The 25,019-nt window shown below is 44.9% G+C and overlaps 1 protein-coding gene across 1 annotated transcript; it reads left to right on the top strand.

The window, feature by feature from the left end:
• The first annotated feature begins 3,852 nt into the window (after positions 1 to 3,852).
• TMT1A (thiol methyltransferase 1A) lies at positions 3,853 to 9,430 on the top strand. Its single transcript, XM_004598966.3, has 2 exons — positions 3,853 to 4,609; positions 8,698 to 9,430. The coding sequence occupies exons 1-2, from the start codon at positions 4,112 to 4,114 to the stop codon at positions 8,932 to 8,934; spliced, it is 735 nt and encodes a 244-aa protein (XP_004599023.2). The 5' UTR covers positions 3,853 to 4,111; the 3' UTR covers positions 8,935 to 9,430.
• The last annotated feature ends 15,589 nt before the right edge of the window (positions 9,431 to 25,019 follow it).

Below are 25,019 nucleotides of genomic sequence, written 5' to 3'. Positions count from 1 at the left end.
TGAGATCCCAATCTTAGCAGCAAAATAGGATGGAACTGGAAATCATTCTATCAACAGAAATAAGCCAGGTATAGATACATATTCTTTCTCCTACTAGAGGTTTTAAAAGTGATCTAAATGGGTCTGGCTACAGTCCTCACCTTGCATGCACAGGGATCCCATATGGGCACTGGTTCTAAGCCCAGCAGCCCCGCTTCCCATCCAGCTCCCTGCTTGTGGCCTGGGAAAGCAGTGGAGGATGGCCCAAAGCCTTGGGACCCTGCACCCATGTGGGAGACCTGGAGGAAGCTCCTGGCTTCAGATATGCTCAACTCCAACCATTGTGGCCACTTGGGGTGTGGATCATTAGACAGAAGATCTTCTTCTCTGTCTCTCCTCTTCTCTGCATATCTGCCTTTCCAATAAACATAAATAAATCTTTTTTAAAAAAAACATACCATATGTTATATAAACAACAAGAAAGGAACTGGAAGATTGCAAACACATTCAAAAAAAATTAAGGAAATGGGAAGGCTAATTCAACTGGTTTATGCTTTGCATGTTGAAATACAGCACTGAACTCACAAAAATACAAAAGTATTGCATGTTAATACAATTTTTAAAATCGAATAAAAAAAAAAGGAGCTGAAATAAGATCTCCAGGAGGCACCAGCGCTCTGTCTTCATCGCAGCGCTTGTTGCAACGGGCAAGGTGCGGAAGCCATCCAACTGACAAAGATGATGTGGTACACAACTTAGAACGAAAACAGTTTTCAGCCTCGACACAGGAAATTCTTCTTCAACACGCAACAGCATGAGTACTTGGAGGAAGGATGCTAAATGATACCTGAAAGAGGCCTAGGTGGGTCAGGTGTTCGGTGTAGTGTATGGCATCAAGTCCCACTTCCATGGCTGACTCCAGGTTCCTGCTAACGTGTGCTCTGCTGTCATGCATGTGGAAGACCCAGGTTCGGTTCTAGGGTCCCGTATCCAGTTCGTCCAGTCCAAGTCATTGTATTTTGGAAAGTATTCAGTGGATGTACCTGGCAAGTGTTCTCTTTCTCTCTTCCATAAATAAACAAATAAACAGTTACATTTGTACATGCGCACTTCAAAAAGTTTGTGGAGGGGTGGGCAGCTGGGTTGGTGGTCAAATGCCTGGGTTTTAGCTGTGGCTTTGCTCCCAACTCCAGTCCTCTGTAGTTGGGCCTGGGACGCCCCTGTGGGCAACCTGGGTTGAATTCCTTCTGCTGGCTCTGGCTCTGTGATTACGAACATCTGCAGAGTGGGTCAGAAGACAGCAACTGTGTATCCCAAGCTAAAAAAAAAAAAATTCATAGAAAAACAGAATGAAAGGTAAGCTTATTTTAGTGCCCCAAAATTCTGAAATTCAGCCAGAGACCTGTAGGGTTCTGCAATCCCTTCATCCATATGATCAATATTAAAGTTTAGAAAAATTCTGAAATCCGTGTATAACACGCCTGCACAGGCACTTCTGAAGACTCCCCACAGACTCACAGAGCAGTTGCCAGGGGCTAGGGAGTGGGAGAGCAGGGAGCTGCTAATTAGTATGGAGGTTTTGCAAACCAGGAAAAGCATTATGGAGATTAGCTGCACCAAAGTCTGGAATGTAATTGACATTACTAAACCATGAACTTAGTTAAGATGGCCAATGTTACAGGAAGAGTGTTTTGTCATAACTAATTTTTAGGAAGTATCCTTAGCTTCTGTTTTGTAATAAAAACAGAACAAATTCTATGGGTTCTGTAGGTACAGTTCCACAAAGACAAACACACTTCTCTCACTCTGCTGCACTTGTGCCAAAGCCCGCCTTCACTCCCCTTTCTTCCTCAGTCTTTGCACAGTCTTTGTCAGACTTCTAATGAGCACGGAAGGCGGAGTGGTTACATGACATCACTCCCAGGGGGAGTACATCCTGGGGGAGCAGTCATTTGATTGACAGTAGCAGAAGAAATTACACAGGGAGGGGGAGGCGTGGCTTTCAACTTGTGACCCTAAGCTTGCTACCTGTCCCATTTCACTGCCCCCCTCTCAGAGATTTCTGGTGCAGACGTAATTTTTATCCACTGTATATTCAAAAACTTAATTCACCACTGGTGGTACTATTCAACAGGCAAAAAGTAGCAAGACCACGGTTCAGGCCTTGCTAATCCTCAGGATAATCACAATTTGCCTGGAGCATGCCTCTCACAAGATCCCTGTCTGTGGCTCCAACCACCTCTGAAGCTTCTCCAGCATTCTCTCACCGCAGCCTTATTTCTGCCCTGTAACATCCCAAGGCCAGTCCTAGGAACAGAGTTCATTCCTGTCACCCACAGCCTGTGCAGTTGTCCCGGGCAGCCAAACCTAAACCCTTGGCTCTGTTCTGCCTTACTTTGTGTGAAAGCTTCAATAAGGGCTGTGGCCTGTTGTTTTCTCTTCGTTCCTTTTTTTCCCCTGACCAGTGCTGGCACTTTCCCCGTGTGAACCTGGGTGGTAGGGTGACGCCTTCCGTGGCATCTGTGCCCTAATAAAGTCTTGGGGCCAGCAGTGTGGTGCAGTTGGTTAACCTGCCACCGGCAATGCCAGAATTCCATAAGGCTGCTGGTTCGAGTTCTGGCTGGGCAGTTTCCAACCCCACTCCCTGCTAGTCCACGTGGGAGAACAACAGAACATGGCTCAACTGCCTGGTCCCTGCCCCACAGGGGAGACCTGGAGGAAGCTCTTGGCTCCTGGCCTCCGCCAGTTCAGCCCCAGCTGTTGGGGCCATATGAGGAGTAAACCAACAATTTGTTTTTCCATGAACATTTTGAAGTCCTCTTACACAGGTGGCAAATAATCCCACTAAAAGATATTCCATGTTACTGTTAGGGAAATGCAAAATAAAATTACAATGAGAGCTCATTACACATCTTTTAGAATGATTTGCTGTGCCAAGTGATTTTTGAAAATGCAGAGCAACTGAACCTCTCCTACACTCTTGTTGAAAACAAAATGGTGTACCTTTTGGAAAACAGGTTGGCAATTTGGTTAAACACACACACACTATAATTCTACTCTAAATAATGTATTACGTAACAGTAATAAAAACGATTGCTACATGTAACATTGATCATTCTTAAAATAATTACGCAGAGTGGACTATGCCAAAGAAAGTATGTACTCTCTGGTTCAGTTTACATAAAAATATAGAAAATCCAAACACAGAAAGCAGGCCACTAGGAGTTTAGGGAAGGCAGGCGGGAGGACTCATGACCAAAGCAGTGCAGACCTACGTCAGACTGTACACATTAAACAGGTAATGTTTACTGTGCACCCATTTATCTTCCAAAAACCACAGTATTTATACGTGTAGAGTATCATCAATAATAGGCAGTGGTCTGCATCCATCACCAGTTAAAAAAAAAAAAAAAAGCAAACGTCACCTTATTTTTTAAGATGCCAAAATCCCAGTTTACTTGTTAAACACAGGATAATTGCTTGCAATTGTTTTCCTTCAGGCTCTCAAACACACGAAGAGTCTTTGTACCTAAATCAGCTGAGTCATGAAGCCACCGGGCACAATTTGAAATTTAAGACTTGTCTGTTTGAAAAGATGGACTAGCTCCAGAAAATGAGTTTAAAGGAATGCTCTGTTGTTCTTAACATCTGAGCGCTTCCCCCGGAGTGTAGAACACGGGATTCCAGTTGTCTGTGGCCAAGCAGGCGTGTTGTTTCATTTCCATTTTCAGACACGGAGCTCTCTGGCTGGAGCCCAGGGAGGGAGGCGTGATAGAAGGGACAGACCTCCCGGGCGAAGTCGCCAGCAGGCTCCGCCCACAGGTTCTGTTTTCTTTGTTGGGTGATTTCGGGGATCTGGGCGGGGTGAGGAAACTGCGCCTATAAAACACAACCTGACCGCGCAGGAAGCCAGCAGTGAGGTTCCGGAGGGAAAGCCGAAACAAGATTGGGAATATGAGACTGTAACCAGGTCTATTCACTGAGCAAAATGGGCTGCTTGCCCCTGCCTTGACTTGAGGTGTCCTGGCCCGGCACAGCCAGTGCCTGCCCTTGTTGCTCTTGGCTCTGGAGCAGCTCCGGAGCCTCCGACCCCCAGGTAGGTGTGTGAGCGCCCACCGGGTGATTCTGCAGGATGGCGATTGGCGTCTTCATCCTGAGGCTGGTCGTTTGCAGCTTGGCACTGCCCATGTATCTGCTGAACTTCCTGGGCGTGTGGAACTGGTTCTGCAAAATATGGTTCCCCTACTTCTTGAGGAGCTTCACGGTGACGTACAATAAACAGATGGGGAACAAGAAACGAGAGCTCTTCAGCAACCTGCACGAGTTTGCGGGCCCCTCGGGGAAGCTGTCCCTGTTGGAGGTGGGCTGCGGCACCGGGGCCAACTTCAAGTTCTACCCGTCTGGGTGCAGGGTGACCTGTGTAGATCCCAACCCCAACTTTGAGAAGTTCCTGATCAACAGTGTTGCTGAGAACCGACATCTGCAGTTTGAGCACTTCGTGGTGGCTGCTGGGGAGAACATGCCGCAGGTGCCTGACGGCTCCGTGGACGTGGTGGTCTGCACCCTGGTGCTGTGCTCGGTGAAGAACCAGGAGCAGATCCTGCGCGAGGTGTGCAGGGTGCTGCGGCCGGTGAGTGAGTGCGTCGGGGCGGTTTCCTCTTGGCAGCGAGGTCAGATGCAGCGGAAGGATTCCTTTTCATTTTATGACTCCTCCATAACGTTTGAAATTCCTTGTGCTTGTATATAATTTCCGCCTATCACTTTACTGAAATTCTTTTGGAACTAGTGTAACTTACTCTGAACAAAACCGAATAGAAAGCGTGGATATTTAATATGATTTTTTCCCCCTAGGGCAAAGTGATGTTATGTAACCTCCAGCTTTTTTTTTTTTTTTTCTAATAGTGTAAATTCCTCAGGAAAAGAACTTGTAGAGAAGAAACTGCCTCTGGCTGAAGGCTGGGCCAGTATCTAAGGAGTGAGCAGATAAGAACTATCTTACCCACATGCTGGGGTCCTGTGCCCTAAGAGTGGGGCTAACAGTGAGGTCCCACTTGCAGGGCCACTAGTCTCCTGACGCCCCACAGGACAGGTCATCATGGTGTCCATTTGGCAGCACCCCTGTGGCTCTTACAGGGATCCTGGCCCCAGCAGGCTTCCTTGGCTTCCTAGAGCATCATCTCTGCTGGGCAGAAGCATGAGCCTCAGTCCCCTCCAGCCTGACCCTCACAGCAGTCCTTTGCGGCAGGAATGGTATCTTCAAGCTGGGCCAAAGAAACAGACTCAGAGAGGCTGAGGGACTTGCCTAAGTTACACAGCTAAGAGGTGTCTCCTGAATCGCCCTCAGCAGGCACCACAGTGCTTCATGGGCTCCTCATCTCTCTGAATTCTTGCATTTCTGCCGTGTTTGCTGGTCATCTCAGGTTCCCCCAGATCTTATAACCACCACCACCACGCGCGCACACACACACACACACACTCATGGTTCCCAAAGCTAAAGTGATCTCTACCTTCAGGTGAACAACCCGGAGGGCAACCCGGACCTCCACAAACCTCCCGAGGTGACGAAAATCTAATCAAGAACTCCCCAGTTCTCTAAGTGTGAATGCAAATCTTACTTTTAACCATATCATTTGGAGAACTCTGATCTCTAAATGTGTCTAACTCTGCAAAAGTATCTGGAAGAGGCTTAGAAAAGTAGGACTGTGCTATTTTTTTTTGCAGGAGACTGCTGGGTTTCTGCAGGCAGGTGCCCAGCTTACTTATTCCCAAGTAAAAACATCTATTGTGGTTATGCTTCATCTATATAAGTTCATGGAAAATGAAATTTTAGAGGTGAGGTGCTGTCACTTCTGGAACCCATATCGAAGTGCCTTGCTTGGGAGTTCTGGCTCAGCTCCCACTAAGCTTCCCGAGTGGCGCACACCCTTAGCAACGGGAGTTGATAGCTCAAGAATTTGGGTCCCTGCCATTCGCTTCGGAGACACAGACTGTTTCTCTCTCCTAATTTCAGCCTCACCGAACCCTGCTGGTGGGTGGGAGTGCTCGCTTGTCTCTTTTCCTTCAGTAAGCAATTGTGAGCCAAATAGAAGTTTATATCGGCCCCCGACATTTGAAATGGCAAATACCCATATACCATACATGACAGATATTTAGCCTATACCTACAGTCAACCACCTAATGATAAAGTGCTGGTATGGAATCATTCAATGCTTTTTGATGAATTGCATTTAAAACAATCATATCATTTACATATTTGTGAAGAGTATAGAAAGTATCCAACATGATTATTCAGTTCCAAAGCTGTGAATTCAGACCGCTGGAACTCTATGGTTTTCCATAGGTTTGCAAGAGAAGACCTGGGAACAATGTTCAGATGAATGAAAAGGTCTAAGAAGTTTAGAAAAAAAATAATAAAAGGGCAGGCAACATAGGGAAAAAACATTGTTCATGTGTGGTCTTATTTTAAAAAACCCCGTACTAGTACTAATCCATAAAGGAAAAAAAATCAACACCCCATATGAAAAAACTGATACAGGAAATTGAGCCAAATCAGAAAAAAAAAAATTCCAAATAAAGCATCAAACCTCAGTAAAAGGTTTTGTATCTGTGAGGAACTTTTTGAAGATGAAAGGGTGTGTGGCACTCAGATTTGCAAAGAGGAAAACACACCATGTCGATGAGGACTGATTGGGTATACAAGAATGTCCATTGCCAGGTAAGCGTGACACTGACACCATTTTCCAAATGGCAATACAACAATTTAGACCAACAGCTTAAAAAAGGTGCAGCTCTCTCGATTCAGCAATTCCACTTTTTAGCAAGCTATTTATTTGTAAATAACCAGAAACTGTCAATAATATTGGAGGGTAAAAGTATTAATTGCAATGATATTTATAGGAAGGAAAAACTGGAAATGACCTAAATGAGACTAGTTGAAAAAGAAGTGGAATAAAATACTGCTTGAAGTTTTTTAAGTGATACTTTAGAAAGATCAAATAAATAAGTAAAACAAAGTAGGTTATAGAAAATAGATGTAGGATTTCTAAAAATCTCATGGAAAAGCATATTATTAAAAAAAACTATATAGATTACAAAATTCATTTTCCCTGGGCTTTTGAAGTTCCCTCCTACATTGCGATTCTAGATTTAAGGAAAAAAAAATACAATTTCACACTCTGTAAAATTTTCATAATAGTCATTTTTGGATGATGGATGGTGGTTGATAAGAAGATACACAAATATTTGAAAAAAATAAATTTTCCTTCCCTTTAAAAAAATGTAGTTACCTTTATTGGAAAAAGAGATCTACAGAGAGGAAGAAAGAGAGAAAGGATTATGTATCTGCTGGTTCACTCCCTGAGTGGCTTCAACAGCCATTGTTGAGCTGATCCAAAACCAGGGGCCAGGAGCTTCTTCCAGGTCTCCCACGCGGGTGCAGGTTGCCAAGGCTTTAGGCCGTGCTCAGCTGCTTTGCCAGGTCACAAGCAAGGCTGGATGGGAAGTGGAGCAGCCGGGACATGAACTGGTGCCTATATGGGATCCCGGAATGTGCAAAGCAAGAGTTTAACCACTAAGCCATCATATCGGATCCCCAAATTGTCTTTCTTTTTTTTAAAGATTGATTTTATTTTTGTATTGGAAAGGCAGATATACAGAGAGAAGGAGGCAGAGAGTAAGACTTCATATCTGCTGCTTCACTCCCCAAATGGTCCCAGTGGACAGCTGACCCAATCCGAAGCCAGGGTCTCTTCTGGGTCTCCCACAAGGGTGCAGGGTGTCCCAAGTCTCTGGTCCATCCTCTGTTGTTTTTCCAGGCCACAAGTAGGGAGCTGAATGGGAAGTGAAGCCCGCAGGACATGAACTGGCACCCTTATGGTATCTTGGTGCATGCAAAGCGAGGATTTAGCCACTGAGCCATCATGACAGACCCCCAAATTGTCTTTCTTTTTTTATGATTAACTTTTATTTTATTATTTTTTTGTATCGGATAGGCAAATCTACAGAGAAAGGGAGATACATAGAGAAAGACCTTCCATCTGCTGGTTCACTCCCCAAGTGGCAGCAATGGCCAGAGCTGAACCAATTTGAAGCCAGGAGCCAGGAGTTTCTTCTGGGTCTCCCATATGCATGCAGGGTCCCAGGCCACAAGCAGGGAGCTGGATGGGAAGTGGGGCAGTCAGGACTTGAACTGGTGCCCATATGCGATCCTGGTGCGTGCAAGGCGAGGATTTAGCCACTAAGCTATCACACAACCCCCGCCCAAATTTTCTAATAGAGATTTCTGAGACAATACTGCTAGGCACTGAAGCCAGACTGCCACTGAATATTGACGCATGGTTTGACAATTACAAGCCATGACACGTTAGGTAAGTTATTTTCTTGGGTGTGACCCAATCTCTTCACGTATGAAAGTTGGGAGATTAACCAGTAAAGATGGAAGAGTTCAAGGACAGAGTCCAGCTCTCGCCCTACTGTAAGCGCTGTTTACATGCAGCTTACTCCTACCATCAGGAGTACACACTGATTACTTCCTAGTGGCCATATAAAATGTAACAAACCAAGAAACTGCTGGGAAAAAGCCAGTCTAGTAAAAGTTTAAATTTATCCATGTCTTCTCCAGTACTGGGTCACTGGGACCCCCGAAACTTGAAGCTTCGGTCAACTTCTTAATCTGTTTTCTTGAAATTCAAATCTTTGAAATGTTTCTTTCTTTCCCAGGGAGGGGCGTTTTACTTCATGGAACACGTGGCAGCAGAGCGCTCCACTTGGACTCACTTCTGGCAGCAGGTCCTGGATCCTGTCTGGTTCCTCCTGTTTGATGGCTGCAACCTCTCCAGGGAGAGCTGGAAGGCCCTGGAGCGGGCCAGCTTCTCCAAGCTGAAGCTGCAACGCATCCAGGCCCCGCTGTCCTTGAAGCTGGTGCGGCCTCACATCTATGGCTATGCAATCAAGTAGGGCGGGCAGCTTGACCCACGGAAGGCTTGCGTCTTATGTTGAAAAGTATTAGCCGGGAGAAGGGAAAAACCTTCCTGTTAGGTAAAGCTGATTGTCAACCTTAAGAGTTCCTGTTATTTCCAATTTAGAATCAAAGGCAAGATCAATCACTCAGCTTTGAACTCATCTTTCAAAGGGATCAGAGGGCGTTCACAACTGAATTCCAGGCTCACCCCCAAACCTTACCTTATTCCGTAACTTGAAGGTTTTCTCTGATTGTGTTCAATTGTTTCCCAAGCAATGTTAATCTGGCCCCTCTTTGAGTGCCTGGTGGCCTGGTGCTAAGGCACAGCGAGTCACTCACAGAGCACTTGGAAAGCGAGCAGTGAATGGATCCTAGCAACTCACAGACAGAAGAAGAAATACTGAGCGAACATCCAAGTCTAGGTAGCACAGATTTTTTGAGTAAGAAATCTGAACCTGTTACTGCTAGTGTCACTGGTCAAGCTGCTATACCTCATCCTGCCCAGAGTTGTATGTCATTGGGGACCCTGGCATAAGAGTCACGGTGGACCCCAAGTCAAGCATTTGGTGATTCTGTAAAAAATAGACACTTTTTTTTGGACAAGGCTGATCAAATTCATCCTTTCCCCCCAATTTCTTTGTTCTTTGCAACTAAGGAAACGATGTTACATCACCACAAGTGCTTCAGGCTGATCAGTCACGGAATTAAGAATAAGCTTTTTAACAGGTGTTTGTATGACTCCTCATGAATACAATGCTCTGAGATGATTCTGCACTATTTTAGTATCAAATCAACTAATAAATTCACATTTATTTTAGAAATGGAAATAAAATGAATGGTTTATGTGTTTGCTAGCTTGGTTTTCATTTTTCTAGATGTCTCTGGGAGGCCTTTCCTTCAATGTGGACTATCAGACGATTCGACCAGATTTTCCTGTCTAGAACCAGGCAGCTGGACATATACCTACAGAGAGAGAGAGAGAGAGATGGGGGAGAGAGAGAGAATATCTTGCGTCTGCTGCTTCACTCGCAGATGGTTGCCACTGTTGCTGTTGTAGCTTTATTTGTGTCTCCCACATGGTTGTCAGGGAACTAAGCACTTGGGCCATTTTCCCCTGCTTCCCGGGGGCATTAACAGGCAGCTGGATGGGAAGTGGTGCTTCTAGGACTTGAACCGAGAACCATATGGGATGGTAGCATTGAATCATACGGCTTAACTACTCATACCTCAACACCAGCCCCCAGGCACTTTCTTAGAAGTGTTGTATCCTATCACTCTGTATAGACAAAACTAACGTGTAGAGGAATAAAAACATAACGTTTCATATGATCAACCCCCAAGTTAATGAGCAAGTCTCAAAAGCCCCAATTCCTCCAAAACACAAGGTCGGCCTTGACAATCACTGTGCCCAGTGTCTTTCTGATTGCTCCCTCAGGTCATAGAACACAAATCTATTATCACTGTAAGTGCCCAAAGAAGTGATTTGAGCCTTGCAAAAGGAAAAAAAGGGCAAAGGGAAAAATATGTTACGTTTATTATATAACTTCCAGATTGTATTGGGTAGGCTTCCTCTGATTGCAAGTGACAGAACACCCAATGCCAGCAAGTTTAAGCAGACGAAAAAACTTTGCTGACTCCGATTTTTGAAAAGCGTAAGGCACAGGGGCTCAGGCACAGGTTGAACATGTCACCAATAGCGTTTTTGGAAGCCAAGCATTGCTGGCATTGTGCTTGCTCTCTTCTCGGTTGCCTTGTTAGGTAACAAGCTGGCAGAGCACTTCCAGTCTTAATCCTTCCAAAGTCCAAGGCCAGATGGAAAGATTGTGTCTACCTCTGCGGAACCTCCGGTTAGGATGTTTGCTCAGCACAGTGGTTCAGAAAGATGCTACCTTAAATGCCCAGTTCCATATGGAGCACCTGGGTGTGTCTCAACCCCATTCCTGATCCCAGCGTCCTGCTGCTGTGCAATCTAGGAACCAGAAGGTGTTCGTTCAAATATTTGGGGCCCTGCCCAGATTAAATTCTGGCTTTGGCTTTGAGGTGGCCCAGCTCTGGCTGTTGCGGGCATTTGGGGCAGTGAACCATGGAAGGTGGTTATGCCTATCTGCATTTCAGATAAATAATAGTACCTAGAAAATGTTAAAGTCGTGTAGCATGGGATGCAAAGGTAAGTGTATCGAAGCTCCAACCACAGTGATGAACTGAGTCACCTTCACCCCTGACGGAGACGTAAGCCCTTGTCTGAACCCTTCATGCCTGGTTAGCCCGCCAGGACAGTGGACACAGACTGCCTCAAGTATACATCACAGAGCTCCCTGGCATGCCTGGAGCTCTGAGATGTAACACAAAAAACCCCAGCAGCCCCCAAAAGAGAACTGCTTCTTAAAAACAGAAGGTGAAAGCTCCCCAAGAAAGATACATTCTATCAACAAGGATAAGAAAGTTGAGGCCAAAGGAATTCTATACAGACCTGGCTAAATGAACCCCTTGTCTTCCTGGCTACTTTTCTATCCAATGAGTTGGCTCAGGCTCCTTTGCCTTAGCACATTCTCACATTTTATTACAACTAACCACAACTAACCGACACCAATGGCCTCTTTGGGCCTCTGTTAATCTCCAACGGTTAAAACCTCAGAACCAGCCAGGACCTTAAGAAGAGGAGAGGTGACTTTTCCTGCCTCTGTGTATTATAATCTTTAGCCTGAATTTCCTCATCTGTAGGTGAGAATGTTGTCTTCCTGGAGGTTGTGTTGAGGAGCCAGTGCAGTTATGCACCTGACACTCGGTAAATGTTGACTTCAACAAATACTCATGGAGGGTGTGACTGTGTGCTCTGCTGCCGGAGCTTGGAAAAGACCCCCGAGCGTGCCAGACACGGCCCTGCTCTCAGGGAGCACACAGCTGTGTCGGGGCTCTGTGTCTGAGGAGGAAGCAGGGGTGCAGATCCGAAGGCACCTCGTGGAAGTGACTTCTCAGATAAACACCAAAGGATGAATTAAAGAGTATTTCAGCCTAACGAAACAGAGTGTGCATCAGCCCAATATGAAGAGATGGTATGTTCAAGAAACTGAGAACAAGGAGGCAGGGCTGGGTACCACAGCCTACGGGGCAGCTCTGATGGCTGCTGCTTCAGTTTTCAACAGCCTCTTTCTAAATTTTATTAAGATTTGGGGCTCATCCGGTTCTGTGTACAAACAAAAATTGAGATGTCAATGAAGTAGTCACAGCATGTGGTTAAGAGCTTGCACTGTTAAAACGTATTGATTACTCAATACCATTAATTAATGTCAATTAATTCCATAATGTTATAAATTGTTGTTGATGTTGTGCTGGGGCTTCTAATTGATCGGGATGATATTCTGCCAGCTCTGCCTTCAGACCAGAGATGGTGTCCCCAAGAAACTGTTGAATTTATCTGGACAATAAGATGCTGGACTCTATGCTTGGTATATGATTGCAACGAAAGAATCTCGACTTAATTTGAACTGTAATACTGCAACAAGGTGGAGGAATCCACTATGGGGGGAGGGCTTGGGAAGGGGTTGCGGGAATCCCAGAGCCTATGAAACTGTGTCACATAATGCAACGTAATAAAAAAAAAAAAAAAGATTTTGGGCTCATGAGCCCAGCACTCATTTTAATGGCTAACAACAACAAGAAGTGCACATTAGAATGTCTTCTATTTACATTCTGAAACACTTTGTTCTAATATTGTTTCCTCTGAGTTACAACACACTTGAATAGAAGTCAAACCAAGATTGCACAACAGTTCCTGTTGTATTCTTGACCCTTTGGTGTTGCTTTGGGAAACACAGAACTTAACATCGCTGAGACTGAATTCTTGTTTATCTGCTCAGGCAGTCAAGGGTGCAATGAATCAGGGCAGACTAACGTCAACAAGGACGAAGCATTAAGGCCACGTTCAAGAATGACAAGAATTGCCTGCCGAACTCTGTGGAATGGCGAGGGCCAGAGGTTTGGGGCAGAGGTCGTATGAACCAAAGGCACAAGAGGTAACAGTGATCAGGGTTCCTAATTTCTAGTTCAGTTAAAATAATGCAGTAATACAGAAAGCAAGGCAGTGCTTCTAAAGAAAGGTATTCGAGAGTCCAGGAACGTGCGTGTGAACTGGGGGAATTGTTATTCAGAATTTCTCATTCATTAAAATAAACATCAAAATAGTCTTTCCTCAGGCTGCACCCTTTCATTAATATCTAACATTGGGACGGCCATTGTGTGTGTAAGGAGCGACTTGAAGGTCGTCATGGAGACTGAGATTTTAGGAGCCACAGACTTACGGGCCTTAGACTTGGCCTACCTGACAGCCTGTTGCATTGCAAAGCCTGCCTTGGGCAAGCAGGACCACAGCAAGCAGGATATTAGGCCAGAACATCCTGTGTAGAGCAAATGGAATAGAACCTCCACCCTTGTTCCTGTTCAGATGATTAGTTCCTCCCCTGTTTCAATATAGATGATTAGTTCCTTCCCTGCTTCAATAAGATAATTACTCCCAGGAAACACCCCCTTTCCCTCCTCCCCTAGAGAAGAAGGTATATATATGAGGGGTAAAACTAAATAGAGAGGCACTCTTTTCCACCAAGTACGTGTGTTCGTGTGTTTCTTGGGCCAGCAGCCCGGGGCTAGCAGCCCGGTATTCCCAGTCCACCTCAGGGTGGATTTGTCCCACCCTGCAGGTCGGGACACTGAGACCCTGCCCCCGTGGACCCGGAGCCATTTCTCCTCTTCATGGCTCACAAGATTCGTGCCAGTTCACCTGTTCACCAATCAGACAATCGGCATCACCTGAGACTCCCAGCCCCTTCCTCACCCCGCCCACTTACCAATTATCCTCAGGCATTGATTCGCAGGCACCAGTCCCCTGGCGCCTGCCTTCAGTCCCTCCCAATCCCGCCCCCCTGCCCCTGTGCCTTGGGGGCTCACCTGAACATAACAAGCCCCAGGTGCCTGTATCTGTCCTTGCACCACCTCCGTCCGGTTCCTGCCCCGCTGGAATAAACCTCCTAAAGTGCTTTGTCGCGTTTGATGTTTTTTGGCTCATGGTAAAAGAATCAGGCTGCGGGAATTAGCTGGCGTAAATAACCGTAAGAACTCTTAAGAATTTTAACTTTTAAATAAATAATAGTGTGGAGTACCAGTTCATGTCCTGGCTGCTCCACTTCTGATCCTGCTGCTTGATGACGGCCCAAGTGTCTGGGTCCTTGCCACACGTATCAGGAGAACTGGAAGAAGCTTCTGGTCCTGGCTTGATCCTGGCTGGTACAGCCACCTGGGAAGTGAACCAGTGGGTGAAAGGTCTCTCTCACTGTGTCTGTCTCTCTTTCTGCAAATCTGATCTTCAAATAAACAATTTGTGAAAAAGAAAGATATGTCTGGCACTGATGTAAATTTTCTCCCTGTGGTTTTTTTTTTTTTTTATTCCACGATTCTAGCTCCCATAATGAAAATTACCATTTGCCAAGTGCCTTCCTTATGCCAGGCACTAACTTTTTAAAATAATCACTTATATAATACTTGTAATCCTACAAGGCAGGTATAATCATCTCCACCTGACAAATGAAAGCATATCTGTGAAGGTTTATAACTCATCCACTCCGAATGGCCCTGATCCCCCACAACCACCTGCTTCTACCCACCTGTGTGTTCTGTCCCTTGAGCTCTTGAGCTGTGAACCACCATCTGTGTGAAGAAGATTCCTAAACCTCATACTTTTTTTTTGGTAATTCTCTTTATTTTTGATGATTTTGACATATTGATTAGGGTGATAAGGGTCAAGGGCTACAGGAAGATGGGTGAGATCACCATGTCCACTTTATTTCCTTCCTGTATCTGGGGGGTAAGGGGAGAGAGGGAGAGAAGCCACACCCAGCCTCCCAAACACCGCTGTATCCTAGGATGCAGGACAGCCACCTGACACCATCCCAGGGTCCCCGATGTGGGGCATGCTCCGAGGGTCCTGCTCATGAGGTTTTGATAGTTCAACAGTTCTGAATTACTGCTGATCTCGCCACTCTAAGCACGATGAAATCTCTCCAGAATCCACTGGTTGACAGTCTGTCTTAGAGTCTCTGTTTACCCAGATATTCACTTGGCTGGGTAATTGATCAATTTGTTCTGTCCTCCGTTAAGGTACCAGGTGTCCTCTGCAAGCTCCAATGTACTGCCATATCCTCCATGTGCACCTGGATATGCTGTGCACTGCTCTGTCTAAGCCACTAAGGAGGCTCAACTGATACATACACTCCACGGTCAGACCTTGGAACCTGCAATTCTCTCCATGGTTGGGGTTCTGAGTCCAGCAGTTCGGTTGAGAGGATTCCCAAAGAAACTTCATCTGAGGTGATCCCAGACCTTATTCTTGCGTGTGCATGCCAATACAGGGTGTGGCACAGTCTGCACATGCTGGTGGTTGCATTTGCTGGGTTAATTCTGTCTTTAGCCCTATCTTCTACGCAAACTAATGGTTGTTGTAGCCCAGCCTGATCCTGCCCACCACACACTCTGCCCTCACTCAAACCAGTGGGAGCTGAAGCCTAGCTGGAGTGACCAGAAATAACCCTCACCAGGCCCGCCCCCTACTCTGGTTCCCATGCTTGCCAGTCAGTATGTACAGCAGACTGGTCCAGTCTGTCCCACATCCTATTCAGCTCACATACATGTCAATGGGCATTGAAGCCTAGTTCACCCCAACCAGCCCCCCATCCAGCCCACATATGTTATGGTTGGTGCCACTCTGTCTAGTCATGCCTGCCCCAGTCCTGGTTCCGATGCTCACCAGTGGGAGTGGCAACCCAAGAGGGAGGTACCCACTGTTTCCCTACTGGGCCCACTCTCACTCCTGGATCTTGCGCCCTCCCGATAGTTTTGTAGCTAAATCATACTTTTGCCATTCCAATAAGTTTTAGAATTCAGCACACCAAAGACAGAATTCACCGACTTCCTCCCAAAAGTGGAAACACGTTCTGACTTCCCCATAAACTCTGATTATTTCCCTATTTCTTAATGACGAGATAGAGTGATGTCTCTTGTATGGTGCATTCTGTATTTCAAGTAGCATTCTGATACATCTCTGAGCCCTCACTATAACCCAGAGTGTGGGTTCATGCTGCCAGTCCCACTCCAAACACAGGGCTCATTATACAGCAGTGCTCATGCGGGATCTGTGAATTCATCGAGCCCGGTCTCTTGTTTCTCCTTCTTGGTCTGCCCTTTCACCTCCAGCTCCACATGGATCCTCTTTAGGCTGAAAACTAGCGTCTGGATGATCGCATGTAGAGTGTGCCTACAACGGCTGCAAAAAACCTAAGCCATGTATACAGGAACCTGCTGCTTACCGGGCACTCATAGGACAGGAAACTAGCTCTAAGGGGATAAGAGGATACTAAATCTGGATGTAGTCATAACATACACTCCTGTTGCAGTTGACCTGGGTTTTAAAAACTGAGTTGAGAGAGAATGAGTGAGGGAGAGACAGAGAGGTGGGGGGAAGAGAGGATGAAAGAGGAGAGCTCTCATTTGCTAGTTCCATCTCTGATGATCCGAGCTAGGCCAAGGTCAGGCGTAGGAGAGAAGGAGTCTACCCCGAGCTCCCATGCAGTGGCAGAGAGCCAATTACCCGAGGTATCGCATGGTGTCTCCAAGGGCAGATAGAGGCAGGGATCCGGAACTGCTATTTGTCCTGATGATCAGATCTAGAGATTCCAAGTGGGACAAGGCATCTTAACTGGAGTCTTAATCAGGAGGTCACACACCTGCCTGACAACTTTTCGTCTTTTACCCAACAACAACTCAGAAGTTCAGCCAACTGGTTTCTTGCAGCATGAAGAAGTGGTTTTCTAGTCAGGCACCTGCTGATCCAGACCACGGATTTATTTGAAAACACTCTATCTGGTCTCCAGCCGCCGCCGCCTCTGTCTTCATACTCATAATTTCCAGAACATAGATGATCTTTTTTAAAAGAACACTTTCTTTTGGCCTCTCCAACAACTCAATATACTCAACAATAAAACTGAACTTCAATGGCTCATTTCTGTATTTAGGGCCAGTAACTACTCCTCAATACTTTCTCCAGCCTTGGGTCCATAGCAAAACCAGTGAGTTTCAGTCAGAATTTTGAATGAGTGCATGTTGTGGTTTATCAGGTTAAGCCACTTGCTTGGGATGTCTGTATTTCACATCAAGCCTCTTAGTTTAAGTTCTGACTACTCTGTTTTGGATCCAGCTTCCTGCTACTGTGCATGCCCCCATGTGGGAGACCTGGATGAAGTTCCAGGCTTGGGTAGGTATTGGGGAGTCAATCAGCAGGTGAAAGATCTCTTTCTTTCATGGGCCAGAGTAGGCGTAGGCTCGTTTGGACTTTGCCACAGCATCAGCTGGCAAGTGCTGGGACTAAGGGCAAATCCTGTCAAGCTAGACTGAAGAACCACCTGCAGAGTGCAAGGTCCGGGACTGGGAGTGGAACCAGGAGGGAAACTGTGGGCACCTCTCGGATGGGCTGCAACTCCCACTGGTGAGCATGAGAACCGGGTCCGGGAGTGGGATTGGCTGGACAGGCAGTGGCACCTGCCAGCATGAATGTGAGCTGGGTAGTGTGGTCGATTGTGTTGAATTAGCCTCTAAAGTCTACGGATGTATATTAGAGCTGAATGGGATGTGGGACAGATTGGACCTGCTGCACATACTGGCAAGCACATTAACCAGGGCTGGGGGCAGGGCTGGTGGGGGTTATTAAGGGTGGCTCTGACTAGGCTGCAGCTCCTGCTGGTGCACATGAGGGCTGAGTGTGTGGTGGGCAGGTTTGGGCTGGGTTGCAGCATCCATTGGTTTGTGTAAGAGATGGGGCTGGAGATGAAACTCACACAGCAATTGCAACTACCGGTGTGTGCATAGGCTGATGTGGGTGATGGACTGAGCTGTACTGGCAAGCACACACAAGGGGTCACCTCAGATGGAGATTATTTGGGGATCCTCCCAGTTGAACCACTGGACTCAGAACTCCAACCATGGGGAGAATTGTAGGATCTGTAGACTGACCGTGGGGTGCACGTGTCAGAACTGGGCCTCCTTAGTGGCTAAGAGGGAGCAGTGAATTGCATGTCCAGATGCACATGGAGGATATGGCAGTCCATTGGAGCCTGCAGAGGACACCTGCTTCCATAGCAGAGGAAGAAGGGCAGAATAAATTGATCAATTATTACTCAGCCAAGCGGTGGCAGCAAATATCTGGGCAAATGGAGACTGTAAGGTGGACAATGTCAGCCGATGGGCCTTGGAAGGATTTCCTCATCCTTGGACTGGTGAGATGGACAGTATTTCAGAACTATTGAAACCACTTAAGCAGACCCCTCAGAGCATGCTCCACATTGTTGACCCTGGGAAGACATGGGGTGGCCGCATACCATCCCCATCCCCCGGTTCCAAGTCTTTGGGAGGCTGGATGCAGTGTTTCCCCTTATTTCCTCCCTTCCCCCAGAAAATGGGAAAACAATGGTCTCACCCACTTTCCCCTAATCCCGTCCTGACCAACTATGTAAACATCATCAAAAATTGAAGTAAATTTTTAAAAGAAATACCTCTCCCTCTTTCTTTCTGTCACTCTGCTTTTCAGATAAATAAAAAAAAATTTTAAATGAATATTTGAACCCAAACTCCTCACTGTGCCTAGTGCTTCTTTAACTCAGCCACAGAGGATATTACCAGATTTGTTTGTTCTGAGGATAAGATGCAGAAAGTGTTTTGTAAACCATGAAACTGCCGTGGAGAGCAGCCGCTTCTCCCCAAGGCCTCTCATCCTGCACATGGCCTGCCCCATTAAGCATTTGTAAGAAGAGGATGAAACCGATTTTCCAAGCAGAAAAACTATTTGATTTCTATAAATGAAGCTCTAGAATTTAGAATACTGTTTGCTGCAATGTTATCTGAATATTGGGTATAATTTTAAAAGAAGCTCCCCCAAGACAATGTACAGGCAGATATTTGACCTGGACACTAAGACACTGGTTAGGACACCTGCCTCCTACACTGGGGTAAGTGGGTTTAGCCCTGCTCCGGATCCCAACTCCGGTCTAAGATGGATTCCTGGGTGAGCAGGCGAAGGCTCCAGTGGGAGGGTTTCTGCCATCCATGTGGGAGGTCTGGACAGAGCTCCCAGCTTCCCGTTTCATCCTGCCCCCTTCCTGCTTGTTACAAACATCGCAAGTAGATGGGAATTCTCTCTGCCTCTCAAATGGCAAAGCTGTCTTTTTTTTTTTTTGTTCCAACTAATAAAATAGTTGGCATCTCACAAGATGTGCTTACTGCATTTCCTGCAAATACCTTCCACACACTAGTGCCTATGGCTATAGATGCAGCTTGCTAAATCCATCTAATCTTGGCTCGCATCTGACCTGGTAAACTAAGAGCTGGTAGGTATGAGGGCTATAAAAGAGGCATTTCCTGTTTAAATCCTATCTCGCCTCTCAGGTTATGGGAGCGGTTTTATGAACTCTAATCCCAGGAGAAGAGCTTTTTCAATCTTATTGCTCACTGAAAGAAATAAGGAAATATAAAGGCCTTACGAAAAAGCAAATGTTGAAATATTTAAAATTCAGCTTATTTACATATCTATAAACTTAAACATGCTGTATAGCAGTTTGCTTGCCACTGCCTACAACCCCATGTGCACAGAGTCTCTTAAACGGGAAGAAACACTAGAGCAAGCGCGCCGTCAGCCCACACCTGTGGCATGGCACCTTTGTTTCCTTCCCTGCATAGTCCCAGTGAAGCCGGGAGACTTCTGGGCTCCTGAGTAAAATCCTCATCATGAAGCATCTGCCCTGCTTAGCTGAGGGGTATGCCAGGGAGGCATGCGAGTTAGATCGAAGATGGTGCTACCCATTACCAACGTGTAACTTTTTCAAGGGAGTTGTAGACAACCTTGAACACCTCACGCAAAGTACACATTCTCCACCTAGAAAAATGTTCGAAGTCCGTTTCAGAAGGAACACCGAGGGTCAGGCATTTGTCCAAACATCTTTAAAAAACAGATTTATTTATTTATTTATTTATTTATTTATTTATTTATTTATTTATATTGGAAAGGTAGATACACAGAGAGGAGGAGAGACAGAGAGGAAGATCTTCTGTCCGATGATTCACTCCCCAAGTAGCCCCAACAGCTGGAGCTGAGCCAATCTGAAGCCAGGAACCCAGAGCTTCTTCCGGGTCTCCCATGTGGGTGCAGGGTCCCAAGGCTTTGGGCCGTCCTCCACTGCTTTCCTAGCTCACAAGCAGGGAGCTGGATGGGAAGTGGAGCTGTTGGGATTAGAACCTGTGCCCATATGGGATCCCGGCATGTGCAAGTGAGGACCTTAACTATTAGGCTACTGTGCAGGGCCCCCAAACATCCTTTTTTACACTTCCTGCGAATGTGCCTCACCCTCATGCTGGTTCACCTATGCCCAAATATCCTTCACCTCTGTCTTCTCACAACACGTGCGCCTTCTTGGAACAGCTGTACCCTCCCTGTGCCTGAAATGCCTTGGTTTCCTGCAAGACATTCCGTAGGCAGCATGCTGTCTCTAGGCTGACTTCCAAACGCTCCAGCTATGTTCCAATAGGCCCTCTAGGCTCTCAGCTTCCTACCGTGCTCTCATGTTTGTCCATCTGTCTTCTATGCTTGACTCTAACTTCGCCAGTGACCGTGCACTCGTCTCATCGAGTATACTTGTATCCTGGATGTACAGCCTGCGATGCACTGTTGTTCAATAATCCCAGCTGCTTGCTTCCTCTGTTCCTGCTCAAAGAACCTCGGTGAGGCTTGCAGCGGTGCCTGGGAATCTTGGAGCTTTGCTTCAGCTGCCACAAAGGGCAAGTCTAGACCAGGTCCAAGTCATCCTCCCTCATCTTCGTACTCCTCCCCCTCAGCGGACGACTTCTTCCTCATTGCACAGGAAACCCCAGCCACCGAGTGGGATCTCACAAAGCGACTTCTGCTCGCCCGGGCTCTGCAAGGTCAGGCTTAGAGTCTTTTTTTTTAATCATCAAAGGTATGTGTTATGGCAGGGAAAAAGGGGTAAGGGAGGAAGGAAGCGAGGAGGAGGAGGAAGAAACTCCCTTGCTTCTAAATCTGTATTGTGAAAAAATGTGAAATCCATTTATTTTATGTAAATTTTAAGAAGATTATACTGTGACATTCTCATCCCACATCAGTGCTGGTTCTAGCCACAGAGGCAGCTAGTCAGTTGGTTCCCCTCACATGGAAGAGGGGGAGGAAATTCAAAGCTTTTGACCTTGGCTTCCTGCAAACCTGCTTGTGGATTTTGGTGGGGGGGGGGGAATCTCAATATATTGAAGAGCCCTCCTTTCTGTCTGTCGGTTGCTCTGCCTTTTCAAGTAGATGAAAATAAAACCGTTTTTTAGGGACCAGCATTGTGGCATAGCAAGTTAAACCACCATTGGAGATACTGCCATCCTGTATCACAGTGCTGGTTGAAACCTGCTCAGCCCAGCTTCCCATCCAGTTCCCTGATAATGCCCCTGTGAAAGCAGCAGATATTGGCCTAAGTGCTTGGGCCATCATTGCTAATGTGGGCTATCAGGGCATGGTTCTGGCTCTTGTCTGGCCCAACCCTGGTTACTGCAGCCATTTGAGGAGTGAACCAGCAGGAGTTGGATCTCTCTGTGATATCTCATTGCTATTCTGCCATTTATAGAATTACAAACTAGGATCCAGGAACTTCACCCTGATCTCCTACGTGGGCAACAGGGGTCAAGCGCTTGGACCATCTTCTGATACTTTTTCCCAGCTCCATTAAAAGGGTGTTAGGCAGCAGAACAGCTACAACTTGAACCAGCAATCTACTATGGGATGCCAGAATCGCACATGGTGGATTAATCTCCTGTTCTACAGCACCAGCCCTTATCATTAAAAAATTTAGTTTTTTTTTTTTAAAGTGTGACATTTCAGGGACAGACACTGGGTACAGCAGTTTAGACACTGCCTGGGAAACCTGCCTGCCATATCCAAGACTTGGGTTCGAGTCCCAACTCTTTCCAGCTTCCTGCTAATGTATACTCCAGAGGTGACAGACTATGGCTGGTCTGACTGGTTCCCTCAAACCCACTGAGTTCTGGGCCCCTGGCTTCAACCTGACCCAGCCCAGGCTACTGCAGACACCTAGGGAGTGAACCATAAGAGGATGTCTCTTTCTGTTTCTGTCTCTATTTGCCTTTCAAAGAAATACATGAAAATTTTAATAGAACTAATTTCACTTTATAATCACATTCTGTAGACAAGTTTCAGACTGGTAATTACACTCAGGTAAACAGAAGAAAATAATTTAATAGTGATTTACTGATCTTTTTTTGGCATTTTCAACTACAAAAACAAGGAAAGAACCTAATGTTACTTGAATAGATCACAATAACATACTAATTATCCTCTGTGCCTTTTGTATATTAAATCGCTTTCCCATAGACATTTAGAGTGATTAAAGTAGAAAGATAAAAGTGTTCCCAGTGAAACTCAATTATACTCCAACGACAAAGAAATTAGATGGAACAGAGAAAAGGTCCTGACTTTAATCTCCACAGAAACAAACGCAGAACAAAACCTTCCACTAACCAAGGGAAAACAGCCAAGTTTATGCTAGAGAATAAATGATGACAGAATGGGGATGTTGTCATGAAATGGTTTGCTTATCCGTGTGGTTTTAATTGTCATACAGGATGGAGTGTCCTGTGCAGATAACTTACCAAACATTTTATAGTAAATAGTTTCCATCATTATAAATACGATTTATTTATGTTTTTCAAAACTGTCTTATCACTGTTGAGATTTTTGTATGCACTGTGTATATTTGAAATCTGCAGTTGTTATGTGATTTTGCTTTTTTCACATGTTTTTGTGTACATTAATACTTCACATGATAATATTTTTATAGAGATGTGGTTTTTATTCTGTTAGCACCATTTGGGTTATTTACATTTTTCTCATACTTGGTACAATCATGATCATCTTGGCATGATTTTCTTTTGCTTAGTTCCTTGGACTACTTACAAAGGTATAATTTCCAAGACAAGAAACATGCTAGGATTAATATCATATATATTTTCGGAGTTCTTTCCAGGAAGAATTGACCTAACATGCAGAGCCTGCAGGAGTCTACCTAGTCACTACATGGCTATCATCATCACTTTTAACTTTTCATTATAATCTTTATTACATCTTATTTTATGACACATTTCTATAGGCTTTGGAAATCCCAAAGCTCCCCTCCTGCAGCTCTCTCCACCGCTGATTTTCCCTATATTATTATCCGTGTGGTTTTAATTATAATAATATAGGCCTTCAAAAAAAGTCCTAAGTGTATCTTGACATTGTAGGCATGGACAATAGCACAGAGTCCAGCATCCTACTTTCAAGATATATTTAACAGTTTCATTGGGAGTCCATTTTTGATTTTTGATTTGGGCTTGGAACTAGAGAAGTTTGCAGCATTGTGTCTTCACATCTGGTTGCGATAGTTTTTATTACACAGTTACTACACATCCCCTTACATGAAAACTGGGATGGGTGGGAAACTGGGCAGGCTTCTCCCTTTATCTCCCCCTTTACCCCAGATACAGGAAAAAAAACAATGTGGAAATAATAGTCTTACTCACTTTCCTGTTGTCCTTGAACCTTTTTGCCCTAATTAACTATGTAAAGATTGTCAAAAAAAAAAAAAAAGGAAAAAACAAATAAAATCAACAGCAGGAATAACAATAAAAAATGTACAACAACATGAAGTTAAATAAATGCTCCTGAATGACCAATGTGTCGCTGAAGAAATGAAAAAGAAACTCAGAAGCCTTCTTGAAGAAAATGATTCTACTGTATGACCTGTGTATTACTGAGGCTATTAACAGGGGAAAAAAGTGAAGAAATGAAAATAAAAACAAGATTATTAAAACCCATGAGATGTAACAAAAATAGTATTGAGATAGACATTATAACATCAGGAGCTTAGAAACAATTGAAATATATCGAATATCTAATACTGTATCTTAAGGTTTTATTTAAAAAATGAACAGGAAGCAAAAAACCATAAATATCATAGCAAAAATAAAAGGAATTGAAACTACAAACTTCAAATTACAAGAAAGAGTCATCTTTAAAGATGGTGAGTGAAGCAAACTTTTAGCCAGAGTATCAAAGAAAAGTAAAAATCAAGTAAAATTAGAGCTGAAAAAGAAAATACAAGAAACTAGTAAGATTATCTCTTCTTGCTAAATGAATCCTTTGATCATTATGTGGTGTTCTTCATTGCTTTTCATATTTTACACATCAGAGTTTATATTGTCTGATATAAGGATGGCTACACCGTCTCGTTTTTCCTTTCCATTAGTCTGGAATGCTTTTTCCATCCTTTCACTTTCAGTTTCTGCCTATCTTTGTTGGTGAGATGTGTCTCCTGTAGGCAACAGATAGATGAGGTGTTTTTGTTTTTCTTTGGAATTATGGTGCTTGATTGATGAGTGTAAGCCATTCACATTCAGGGTTAATATTGACAGGTAGTAATTTGGTTCTGTAATTTTAGCAATGGGTTGTTCATTTGATTTAGTCTTCTTTTGTCCTTTTACTGTGATGTTCTCCACTTTTGCCTTTGGTTTTGGTAGGTGCTATTTCTTTTTTCTCTCAATAGAACATCTTTAAGCATTGTTTGTAGGGCAGGTCTGGAAGAGAGCTTTTCTTTACTGTGGAAGAATTTTATTTCATTTTCAAAAACAAAGGAAAGTTTTGCTGTGTAAGTTATTCTGGGCTGACAATTTCTCCCCTTTAAAATTTAGAATATGTCACTCTGATCTCTTCTGGCCTATAGAATTTCCTTTGAGAGGTCAGCAGTGAGTCTGAGATTCCTCAATATGTTAATTGATATTTTTCATGTGCATATTTAAGGATCCTTTCCTTGTGTTCAACTGAAGAGAGCTTGATATGTCATGGTGAAGATAACTTTTGGTCAACCCTGTTGGGAGTCCTGTGCCCCTCCTGTATTTTGTTTCACAATTCTTTCTCCAAATTAGGCAAGTTTTCATTTATTAT

Source organism: Ochotona princeps, chromosome 15 (genome assembly GCF_030435755.1).
Source record: "Ochotona princeps isolate mOchPri1 chromosome 15, mOchPri1.hap1, whole genome shotgun sequence".
In the NCBI taxonomy this organism is placed as follows: Eukaryota; Metazoa; Chordata; class Mammalia; order Lagomorpha; family Ochotonidae; genus Ochotona; species Ochotona princeps.
The sequence above is the reverse complement of the archived record's forward strand: the minus strand, read 5'-3'. Positions and strand labels throughout refer to the sequence as shown.